This window comes from Stegodyphus dumicola, chromosome 7 (genome assembly GCF_044657685.1).
Source record: "Stegodyphus dumicola isolate Sdum_Otavi_A_Nest chromosome 7, ASM4465768v1".
Classification (NCBI taxonomy): Eukaryota; Metazoa; Arthropoda; class Arachnida; order Araneae; family Eresidae; genus Stegodyphus; species Stegodyphus dumicola.
The window spans coordinates 43,408,075-43,420,447 of record NC_140774.1 but is presented as its reverse complement, the minus strand read 5'-3'; the positions used below and the strand labels follow the sequence as shown (position 1 = coordinate 43,420,447).

The window sequence follows — 12,373 nt, the reverse complement described above, 5'->3', positions numbered from 1 at the left end:
AGATTTTAGCTTTGAGGTCCGGATTATAGATCATTCCGGATTACGGGTGTCCGAATTAACGACTTTTGACTGTATATATATATATATAGTATATACAGGTTGATCAGCGAATAAGCCCTGATTTCAAAATTAAATATCTCTACAACAAAGATTGATAGAAATGGAGATGGTGTAAAAAGTTTAGAAAATTTAGTTATGAAAATCATTAACAGATGGCGCTGTAATCGCAATGACCTATCAGTAGCCTTTAAAATGTGCTTCGAAGTCGAAAGTGATCAGTACGACTGTTGGCTAGTCAAAAGAGTCCATTTAACAATGTTTTTTTTTTTTTTTTTTTTTTTTTTTTTTTTGCTGGAATTTCACCGATTAGAACACAGTCCTATGACAGCACCTCACAGTTTTCAAAACCGATTCAATATTCCAGTTGGACCCGATGCGAAAACCATTCGTATGCTCTTCGCGAAATTCAAACGGACTGGCAGCGTGGCTGATGATTGAAAGGAAAATGTTGGGCCTAGGCAAACTGTAGTCACTCTGAAAAAGCAGCCAAAGTTTCTGGAATTGTTCAGCAAAATCCTAGGAAAAGCATCTGACAGATTGCATCAGAGACAGGTTTGAAGTGCACGAGCATGCAAAAAATATTAAAAAATAGCCTATGGCTGTTTCCATACAAAATCCAAAGTCGTCAGGCCATACCCATGAAAGCTGTGTAACAAAGGGTTGACTTTGCGAATCAGATTCTAACAATGATTGACAACGACAGATTTGATGTGAGCTGCATCTGGTTCACAGATGAGGCACATTTTCATTTGAATGGAATCATTAAGGCGTCAGAGGCATTATCGGACCCTTTTTCGTACAAGAAATGATAACTACTGAATGTTAAGTTACAATTTTGGAACAATTTGTCAGCACTCAACTAGCATTGGAGGATCGACCAGGTATTGACTGGCTCATGCAAGATGGGGCTCGACCACATTGAACAGGTAAAGTTTTTCGCTTTCTTCATGAATACTTTGGGAATAGAGTAATTGCGCTGCAATTTACTGACACAGGAATAGCTTGGCCTCCATATTCTCCCGATCTGAGTTCTTGTTACTTCTTCCTGTGGGTAACATTGAAAGACTTTGTCTATCGAAACAATCCCACTACTTTAGGTGAACTTGAATCGTTGATTGGTGTTGCATGTGATTCCATTTCCGTTGAGACATTGCAAGACGTGATATCAAATTTCATTGTTCATTTATGCCACCTTATTGTTTCGAACAGTGAACATTTTGAAAAAAATTGTATTTTGATTGCAAAGGCTGCTTAACTTTATTTTATTTTTAATTTTATAGACTCCTTCCATAGAGAGTTTTCAGTGCAGAGTGCCATCTGTTAACGATTTTTGTAATTAAATTTTCTAAACTTTTGTACACCATTTTTACAGTTTTGCTAATAAACGTACAGTTTACCACATAATTTTATCGATCTTTGTTGTAGTGATATTTAATTTTGAAATCAGGGCTTATTCACTGATATCACCATGTATATATAGTATAGTATTTTTATAAATAGTATCTAATTTCTTTTTGATTTATTTGCATAATTCGTGTTGGGGAAGTTTTTTTGTAGGCAAGAGTTTCTAAATTACTTTGGTTTCCTTAAAAATGTGGTTTTCTACTCTTAATTAACTTAATTTTAATTCTAGTCTTTACTTGCTAATTTCTCTAAATTCCACTTGTTTAAACTTCTTTTTAGTAATTCAATGCATTTGGTTTTACTTTTGGTTTTGAATTTTCCTTTTACCCTTGCCTACATGGATTATGAAACACGAATGATGGAAGAGTTAGGTTTGGAAGCAACTTCCCCTTGATAAGTCTGCTTCCTGCCTGCTCAACAATTATTCACTTATGCATTTTTATAAATTTTTAGGATTAAAAAAATTATTGGAATTATGCATTTATTCATAGATTTTGATACTTGCACTTGATTTACATGTGCTCTCAGAATTTAAATGATACTGTAGATTAGTTCACAGCAATAATTAATCATTTATTTGTAATTCAATTTCATTTAAAGTTTAATTAATTTTAAATTTGCTTTTTACGAATACTGAATGTTTGTTAAATATATATATATATATATATATATATATATATAATTTCAAAACAATTTTTTTAAAAACAAAATAGAATCATGTCTAGAATTTTCACACATTAATCTGCTGAAAAATTAACAGTAAAGGCATAGAATAAAAAATTTAGAACCAATTTTTCATAAAGACCACAAATTGAAATTCATAAGTAATAAATTTCAAGTAATCTTATAAATGTAATAAAGAAATTTAAAAAACATTAAAACCCAAGCTCTTCAAACAAGCAATACACCAATTCAAAAATCAATGAAGTTTAATGAAAAAAGAACATAATAGAAAAGGAATTCAGTCAACCTCAATGCCACTTTATCAGGAGGGGGAACACTGAAATCTTGCTTCCACAAAAATTGTAGCTTTTCTGTATCCGAAATTAGCTAGTGAACCATTTCAATGTATTTTAATTATAGTAGTTCACTCAAAAATTCTTGCCCTTTCCCAAAGCAAGGAAAAAACAAAGTAAATTCAAATTTAAATCTTGAATAAAGAGAATTCTATTCAAAGAATTGAAAACGTTAGTGAAATAATAAAATACTTTAGTGAAAAATTCAAATCAAAATTTTAAATTTAAACTAAGAGCACATAATCCAAAGAATTTAATGCATTTTATATATAATAAATACATAGCAATTTAAGTATATTTTGCATCTAGAGATTAGCTTTAATTCTCAGTATCTTGACATGAAAGAATTTAACTTACTTTCAGTTAAAAATAAGAAGTGGATATAAGGAATTACTAACAACAGAATAATGAAAAATGTATTAAATGTATATGGTTTTGTTATTTTTTTAAATTGTTGTTGTAAAGTTAATATTTTTCAATTTCGTCTGTGACTAACAATTAATCATAAAGTGTGACAATGCTCATCAGCAAACAATGTACTAAACCCAAAATCCTGAGCTAAACAAAGTAATAAAAATTGTGAAATTTCTTTTTTCTTTGCTTTGTAAGAAATCAGGGTTCTGATTATCCACATGAAAAGTATTCATGAGGTAACATGCTGTGTTACCAAAATAGACAATCCTTGGTGTTGCACAGATGTATTTATGTGGCAACCCAAGTACATGTGCATGCACAGCAGATGAGTGCAAATTTCTATCTTAAAATCCAACAGTCATTTTCCTGGGTTTGTTTTTGCATTGAGTACATTTTTTTTTTTCCTTATAAAAAATTATACTGTGGCATGCCTCGACAGAAAATTGCCAGGCCTGTTGAACTGGTTCATTTTGTGGAAGGTCTTGCATGTTTGCATTCTATGGTTGGAATCTGTACGGACTTGAATGGGATCTTTTGTCACACCCACCATACAGCCCCAATATCGCTTCTTCGGACTGTTACCTGTTTTCACACTTGCAGCTACATCTTGCTTCCATTCTGCACAAGACATCCAAAATGAAGTTGACCTATTTCTGGACTTGTGACCACCAAGTTTCTGAGTTGAAGGTTTTGAAAAACTACCAAAACATTCACAGAAAATCATACATTTGAATGGTGTTTGCTAACTGCTCTAAGAGTACTGCTACCTGAAGAACAATTTTGGTGGAAAACTTTCATTACAGCCAGATATTTGTATGATTTATGTAATTATTTTTTTATGATTTAACAATATTTATGTATTCCAGATGATGTGCAGTTAAATTACACACCGTTCTGGATAAAAACAGTTCCTAAATGCCGCAACATTATCTACGTTTGCTGCTGTTATACCATGCATTTTCTCTTTCTTTTTGTATATACCATAGAAATTTTATTTATTTTATGGTGGTTAGTAATAGTAATTTTTCGGATCTTCTGAAATTCTGATTTAAACTTAGCAAACTTAACTTTTCTTTTAGATAAGGACTAGTTAATAATCTTCAATTCACTTAACTGAGATTTGGGGGCAATTCCAAGTATTGGCCACAATGTATCATAGTTTAGCAAAAAGGATGAAAATAATTAAACTTTATTTTATTGCATTCACATTTTAATGTTGATAAAATTTTTTTTGCTTGGGATAATTTTTTTTTATGTTTTTGTGTTTGTACTTATTTTCAGTGTTCTTCATTACCGAATCAAGAAACTCAGTAGTGGAGAAGTTGGACTGTGTGGCGTGCCTCGACAGAAATTTGCCGGGCCTGTTGAACTGGTTCAGGGTGTGGAAGGTCTTGCATGTAAACCTACCTTGCCTTGCAACAAATCTCTAGATTCTGTCCTTCCACTGACACACTGGGGAGTGACGGAGGAAACGATCAGAAAAGCAATACTGAAAAAGGCCAAAGAATGGGGCATTGATGTAAGTATTAAGGTAAATTTTTATAGATTTTTATAACTATTGAGATTATTTTAAATTTAATATACAGTGGATCTCCAAATTCAAATGGTTTAGCATTGAAGCATCAAAAATCTAAACAAGAAGTTCAAAGAAAATTGAGCTAATCATAACTTTACAAGAGTTAAAACTCTTTGGTTTATTTTTAGTCAAATGCAAAAACAAAACAATGAAATTTAATGAAACAAAAAAATCAATGAAATTTAATGAAAAAAGAGCATAATAGAAAAGGAATTCAGTCGACTTCAATGCAATAAATAAATAAATAATAAAAAAAAAAAATTGTGTAGTTTAGAAACTCAGACTAATAATTCAGATGACCAGTTACAAAATTATGAGTCTTTCCCCACAAGGAAAGCGAATATTGCCTTAATCATTATCTCAATTTTGAATATTCTATTGTGATTAAGTGACTTGAACTATTATGTATTGCTGTATACATTTCAAATATTTTGATTATTTTTATGTATGTATTAGTAGCAACTGTTGTTTGAATGCTTACAGCAGGGATCAGCAAACGTTTTATAGAAAGTACCGTATTGTAAAATTTTAGGCTCGGCGGGCCAAGTAACAAACATTAAGATATGAATGGATAATTTTCTCATATAACAAAAGGAAAATGAAAAAAAAAATTATACTATACTTTTATGTAATATTTATACACATTTTAATTTATATATTAAAAAATGTTATTATTCTTCAGTTAAAATTAAAATTTCTAATGTGAATAATGTAATTGTTTTTTCTGGGACAATATTTCATCATACTGGAGTTCAAAATTAATACTTTCTACTATCAAAGTTGTTTGCAAATGATCATCTGTCAATAATGATCTGAATTGCTATTTTACATACTTTATTTTTGAAGAGGTCTTTCTGCATTAGTAAGTACTCCCAAATACGGATATTCCTCCCCAACTGGATTTTAATTGAGTGCATTTATCTTCTGGAAGACATTTCAAACAATGCAAATTTTTCACGATATGCCTTCATGATAGAATACATTTCACATATGAATACTGTTTTCCCCTCTAAATTGTAAATTGAATTCATTGGATATCCCATTCTATCCTTGGCAAATGTTAATTTCTATAGCCATTCACAATAAAGGTTGTGGACAATTTCTCTCATTTAAAAAAAAAAACTATCACTTCTCTCAGTTTGAAGAATTGCAACAAAACTTTTCTATTGCTGAGCCATCAAACAACTGTATGATAAGGCAAGGATATTCAATTTTGATTTCTAATAAAAATTCACAAAACTGCACATCTCAAGTCCACGAGATTAAATAAGGCTCACTACTGATACAGCTGGTTCAATAATACATGACAGATAAAGGTGTTCCCTGCAGAGAACTTGGTGGTGAATAATACTATGAATTACCAGAGGTTTTAAACATTTAGCATTTTCATAAGCCATAAAAACTTGTTCAACTAATCCTTTCCCCATTCCACACATTTTATCAACCATCAATCGTGACACATTTTAACTGATTCTATATAAATTGTATTTTGTTAGCGTTTTTTCGACCTCCTTGAAGATATCTTGATCTGCGGGTATTCCATACACGATATTCATAGAAACTAATTCTTCAATTACCTCATACTGAGCACTGATCCCTCTGAAAAACAGCAGCAATTGAGCAGTATCAGTAATATCTTGTCATACGTCAAGAGACAACGAAAAGTATACTACAATAGCACCACTCTCGCAGTCATTGTTCACAACTTTTTAACTCAACTATTGACCTTTGCATAATAGTGCATAATTTGATCTATTTGTCATGTAAAAAACAATATCATTTTGTGAATCAGATTAAAAAACAGAGGTGGCCTGTACTTTGCCGACCCTTACTGTAGAGCAGTGGTGCGCAAACGTTTTTCGATTGCGACCCCTTTTGTAGAGAGAAAATTTTTGGCGACCCCTAGAGATAAATGTTCACAAATATGATGTATATTTCTCGCATTTCTTTCATTTCATCGAATAAAAACATCATCATATCTGACTCATATTGATTTTATTTATAATTTTAAGAAAATACTTTTTGTATAACACAAAAATCAGTAAATTGCCCTTTAATGAGATGTACGTGGCTGCAAGTTTCTAATTATCTCATCGATGTTTGGATGTATATTGCTAATTGCAATTCGCATATCATCTTCAGGGTTTAAACGCGAGCGGTATTTAGTTTTCATTGAAAGTAGTTTGCTAAATCCAGTTTCACATAAATACGTTAATGCAAATTGTATTAACAATCTGATGGCATTCTTGCATAAAACTGGATATTGTTTTTCCACAGATAGCCAAAATTTTTGGCAAGGCTTTCAAAGAGTATAATCACTAATTAGATCTATCAATTGCTCTTTCTCACTAATTTGAAGAGTTGAACTGCATATGTCAAAGGAAAATGGATCACGAATCCAACCAAGATCGTTTTCAGAAAAATCCTCGAATCTTCTCGAAAAATTTTCCTTTAACTTTTCAATGTGATTGGAAATGATGTTTTTAAATGTAAATATATCTATATTATTTTCCTTGGTAAAATCGTTAAAGAAGGGAACATGTAGGTGTTGTTTTTATTCAGCTCAGTTTACCGGAGACTAAGCTTATTCTTAAAAGCTTGAATTTTACTGGCTGAAGTTATGATAGTTGAATTCTCATCCTGCAAGCTCAAATTTAAGTCAAGTTTTTCGAAAATATCAACTAAATAGCTCAGCTTCCCTAGCCAAACTTCATTGATATAATAACTTGCCAATCTATGTTTCTTTTCGATTAAAAACATGTACACTCCATTTCTCAAATCAAATATCCGTCGTAGTATTTTCCCACGTGAAAGCCATCTGACTTCGGTGTGTATCAGTAATCTCTCATACGTTGAGCCCATCTCAATGCAAAGTATTGAAAAGAGACGGCTGTTGTGGCTGTTGCATTTAATGTAGTTAATTGAACTAATAGCGTCTTGTAATATGTTGTGCAACTCTTCATCCATATCTTTTGCAACAAGAGCTTATCGATGAATCATACAGTGATTAAATACCATGTGAGGTGCCACCTTTTGAATTAAGCCTCTGAGATCTTTATTCGAACCTGTTAATGCTGCCGCACCATCAATACAAACCGCAACACAGTTTGCCCAGGTAAGGGACTTTGTTTCAAAATATTCATTTATTACTTCGAATATTTTTTCTCCAGTTGTTTTTCCTTCCAAACTTTTGCAACATAAAAACGTTTCTGTTATATCTTCATTAAAAATAAACCTAACGTAAATAATCAAAATTGTAAAAACAACCTTGTATTTAGCGTAAGTATAATGAAACACTCAATCGATTTCGAGGGCAGCTAAAGGTCCCTCCTCATCAGGAGAAAGAAATACCTAGAAAGAAGAAAATAAAGGAGAAGGAGTCTCAGAAACACGTGGTCCTTATCAGCACTGCACGTGGTTAAAACTGGATTTTTAATCAGAGTTGCACTGGCCACCTACTTTTACTGAGCCAGGCTATCTGATCAAGCATAAAGGACAAGAAAATCCAGTTTTAACCACTTGCAGTGCTGATAAGGACCACGTGTTTCTGAGACTCCTTCTCCTTTATTTTCTTCTTTCTAGGTATTTCTTTCTCCTGATGAAGAGAGACCTTTAGCTGCCCTCGAAATTGATTGAGTGTTTCATCATACTTACGCTAAATACAAGGTTGTTTTTATGATTTTGATTGTCACATTAGCGTGTTTCTCTTCCAGTCTAGTCTAACATAAATAATTAGTTGTGACATTTTAGTAATATCGGTAGTCTCGTTCAGTTGTAAAGCAAATACAGATGAATTTTGTATGCATTTTATGACTTCTAACTCGATATTTCGTGACATTTCAGAAATCCGCCGAGACATGGTATCTCTTGATAATGGTATTGTTTTTAGTTCATTTCCATATTTATTGCCATGCATAATTGATGTCATCTTAGTTGCTGCAGGAAGGATAAGGGATTCTCCAATTGTATGGGGTTTCATTGTTTTTCCTATTAGATAAGAAACTTCCAAAGAAGCTCGTAATGCTTTCTGAGGTATTGTTGTAAATTTCTTTAAATGTGCACTTTGAATTTTTAGATTTTCAGCTCGTCTTTGAAAAAAATCGGCATGTTTATTTTGAAGTTCTTTATGTTTAGTTTCCAGGTGCCTTTTTAATTTAGCTGGTTTCATGCTTTCATTTGCTAATTTTTCGTTGCAAATGACACATATTGGGCATTCTTCATCATCAGCAACACAAAATGTGAAACCATACTTAATAAATTCCTCATTGTATTTTCTTATTTTTTTAGATCGGGCATTTAGTTCAGTATTTTGTGACTCCTCATCAGTATTTGTTCATTTGTTAGCTGAAGATGTACCTGGTGTACATATTACCCATTTATCCATTATGAAGATAGGGGTTAAATTATTTAAATAATATATAAAATTTTATCATTTTTTTTCGATAAATTCAATAAAATTAACAGAGATCTTTCTCTAATGATAGTACATACCTGATAACAAAGAGTAGCAAAGCCCGATAAAAATATAAAAAATCATAATTACACAACGTCACATGATAAAACTCGAGGATAAACTAAAACAATTGTAGGCCAACTGCTACATGCTACAACTTCATGGGAACACTTGACATCTTCACTCTGACTATCAGATACACCGCGTACCTCGCCATCTGATTGGCTGATCACGGAAGCGAATTTTTTCCCTTTCCCTGCTGTTAACGTCTAGTCAAATAGGCACTTTTTAGTAAAACTGGCGAATTAAAGCGAAGAGGGTGCTTTCTACCGGAATGAAAAACTTGCGTTTTCACACTTTACATACATTACGCATTACGGTCAAAGAAATTGCAATTAAACAGCGAGTGACGGCGCTTTTTATATGTACACTGTATGGTATGCAGCATGCAGGCATAATGCATTTCATAAAAATTTGGTGACCCCCAAAAAACTTCTGGCGACCCCTAGTTTGCGCACCACTGCTGTAGAGCATTGCAAGGCTGATTGGTATGTTGATACCTGCAGTTTAATTCTGTATGCGCATGACCTATAGTAAATCATAGATTTGTGGGAAAAAATGTTGCTATGGAAAGGAGCATGAGTCTTCGATATTGTAGAATTTAGTTGCCGTGTTCTGCGAGTTTTTGAGTTATTGTATGTTTTGAGTTCATGTAAAATAAAATTTAGTACCATCCATAATAAGTATATTGTTTTAAGTATATTTGCTATACAAAATGTATTTTTGCTGTTCTTTTATAAATTAAACTTTTTTTCAAGTGCATGACCAGAAACCAATATGTAATTTTTTGATTTTTTTTTTTTTTTAAGTTACCATGTGTTATATTTCAGTATTGATAAGCAGTCATCATTAAAAAATAATTATGGAATTGCAGTTCAGTAGTAACAAATTAAATTAAGGAAGTAGTTTTTATGCATTTTATTTGCCAGTGATATTGTGATAAATTGTGTGCATTTTATGTAATAAGGATAGTATAAATAACTCGGGGAGTTTTTCTTTAAATAATTTAAACTAAGATTTTTCTATCATGTTAACCATAATTCTTTATATATATTGCAAGTTTGTTGCTATTCAGAGATTCCCCCCTTTTTTTATTGATCTACCAATTTTCTGATGTGTACTTAAAAATTAATCTGATTATTTAACTTGCTTTCTATTAGAAATGTGAATAAGTATGTATTGTACAGTGGTTTAGAATATTAATAGAGATCTCTCTTTTTTTATGTAATTTTTAAGGTAATTTTAATGTGAAAAATAAAGTTGTTCAACTGAAAAATTTGCAAAAAATATATCTTTAATGTATAATTCTGTTTCATTAGTACTGCGTTAATAAAAAGTTGCTGCTAAAACTTCCGGTGGAAGTTAAAGTGCTTTGTACAAAAGCTGAAGTGCTGTATTGGAAGAAAATTTATTGGAAACATAATTTTGTTTATCTTTAACAAGAATGTAGTAGAGGACTTATCATTCACAGAGTGTGTTTTATACTCTATTAGCAGTGTATAAAATATTTCAAACATCAAACTAAAATTAATTATTATAATTATCTCTAATACATTTCGATGATGAATTAAATCTAATGAATTTAGATAATGATGCATAGCTGTATATTTGTATTTCAAAATATTTAGAATGAATAACAAACTTTATTTTTAAAAGGGAGACGAAAGAAGTGGAATTGATTGTAGTTCTTTGTAGAATGATGCTTTTCGTGTGTTCATTATGTAAATTAGTTTTGGAAAATTTCCTTGTAGCTATCTGTTCTTCATTTTATATATGGTCATCCAAAATCATGAAATGTAAAAGATTTCAGAGAACATTAAAAATACCATTAATGATGAATTATTGGGAGTTTGATAGTTTATTAGTTATAAAAATATTACAAATGTATACATTCTCATAGTATTTAAGTTTAGTGTGAATCTTCCCAACAAGGTTGTCCTTTAGCTTCTTCTATATATGTGTTTGGTTTTTTTGGAAGATATAGATTTCTGAAAGTGGTTTTAAATTAGTGTGTAGTAGATTCTATAGTAGAGATTCCATAGTAGTACCATAGTAAAATTTAGTACCATCCATAATAAGTATACTCAAAAGAATATACTTATTATGGATGGTACTAAATTTTATTTTATGTGAACTCAAAGCATACAATAACTCAAAAACTCACAGAACATGGCAACTAAATTCTACAATATGGAAGACTCAAGCTCCTTTCCATAGCAACATTTTTTCCCCACAAATCTATGATTCACTAGGGTCATGCGCATACAGATTTAAACTGCAGGTATTAAAATACCAATCAGCCTTGCAATGTTCTACAGTAAGGGTCTGCAAAGTACAGGCCACTTCTGTTTTTTAATCTGGTTCACAAAATATTGTTTTTTACATGACAAATAGATCAAATTATGCACTATTATGCAAAGGTCAATAGTTGAGTTAAAAAGTTGTGAACAATGACTGCAAGAGTGGTGCTATTGTAGTATCATCTCTTTTGACAATGTTTTTAAAAGCACTTCTATTAATTTTATTTCATTCATACCTACCATTACTATGTCATTCTCAAAATGAAATAAAAAGAGAAAAGTAGACCTAAAATGTCATACTTTTAAAGCAGAATAAGGTGCCACTTGTTTTGTCATGGAATTAAATGACAGTTGTGCGCTTAATATGCAATGACATAATTTTTAGCTGTGCGAAAAAAGCTCATTGGGATGTCACAAAGGCTGCAACCTAAGCATCTTTCTGCTTCTACTCAAATAAATTTTTACTTTTAAGAGAGCTTGTAGCTTTTACCACTAAGTTAAGAAATATGTTTATTTGCTATCTGGTTTCTTCAGCTTGTTGTTTTTGTTTATGCATTAATCATATTTCAGATTAACCTACCATTAAAACAGGATGTAAAGCATAATTAGCTCTGCATATAAGATTTTCAAAAATTCTTCTACATCTGTAGAAGAATTTTTAAAATATGCAGGTTTCCTTAGTAAGGTGAGGCCAGAACTGATAATTGGCATCCTTATTAATAAGATTAATTTTTCTTTTGAGATATTCAATGCCTTTTTTTTTAGTTCTGTAATATGTATTGTATTTCCTGGCAAGACACGCTTTTTTCCCCTTTGAAAATAGGTCTGAGAAACGGAGTGTCAAGTTAGGTCTTATACATTGCTACTCAGTTTTTGATTACATTCATTTCTGAAAATTTCCTCTATTCGTAGTTATGCGATTTTTTTCCCATTGTTTGCTTATGAGTTGTGAGAATATTATAGTTACGTATAGTTCGGTGAAAAATTTGGTTGAGGCACCCTGGCGAACTGTTGAAGAAACTTGCCGCATTAATATGGGATCAGTTTCATTCTCGCAGAACAGAAAATGTTAAAAATTAACTCAAAGAAT

At 31.5% G+C, this 12,373-nt stretch overlaps 1 protein-coding gene across 2 annotated transcripts in view; it reads left to right on the top strand.

Annotated features, from left to right (window-relative positions):
• LOC118191196 (uncharacterized) overlaps window positions 1-12,373 on the top strand; it is a 107,876-nt gene that overhangs the window by 29,338 nt on the left and 66,165 nt on the right. For both annotated transcript variants that reach the window (XM_035362030.2, XM_035362088.2), the window contains one exon: window positions 4,176-4,413. In XM_035362030.2, the coding sequence (XP_035217921.1) occupies window positions 4,176-4,413 (238 nt within the window). The remainder of the gene's footprint in view (window positions 1-4,175; window positions 4,414-12,373) is intronic.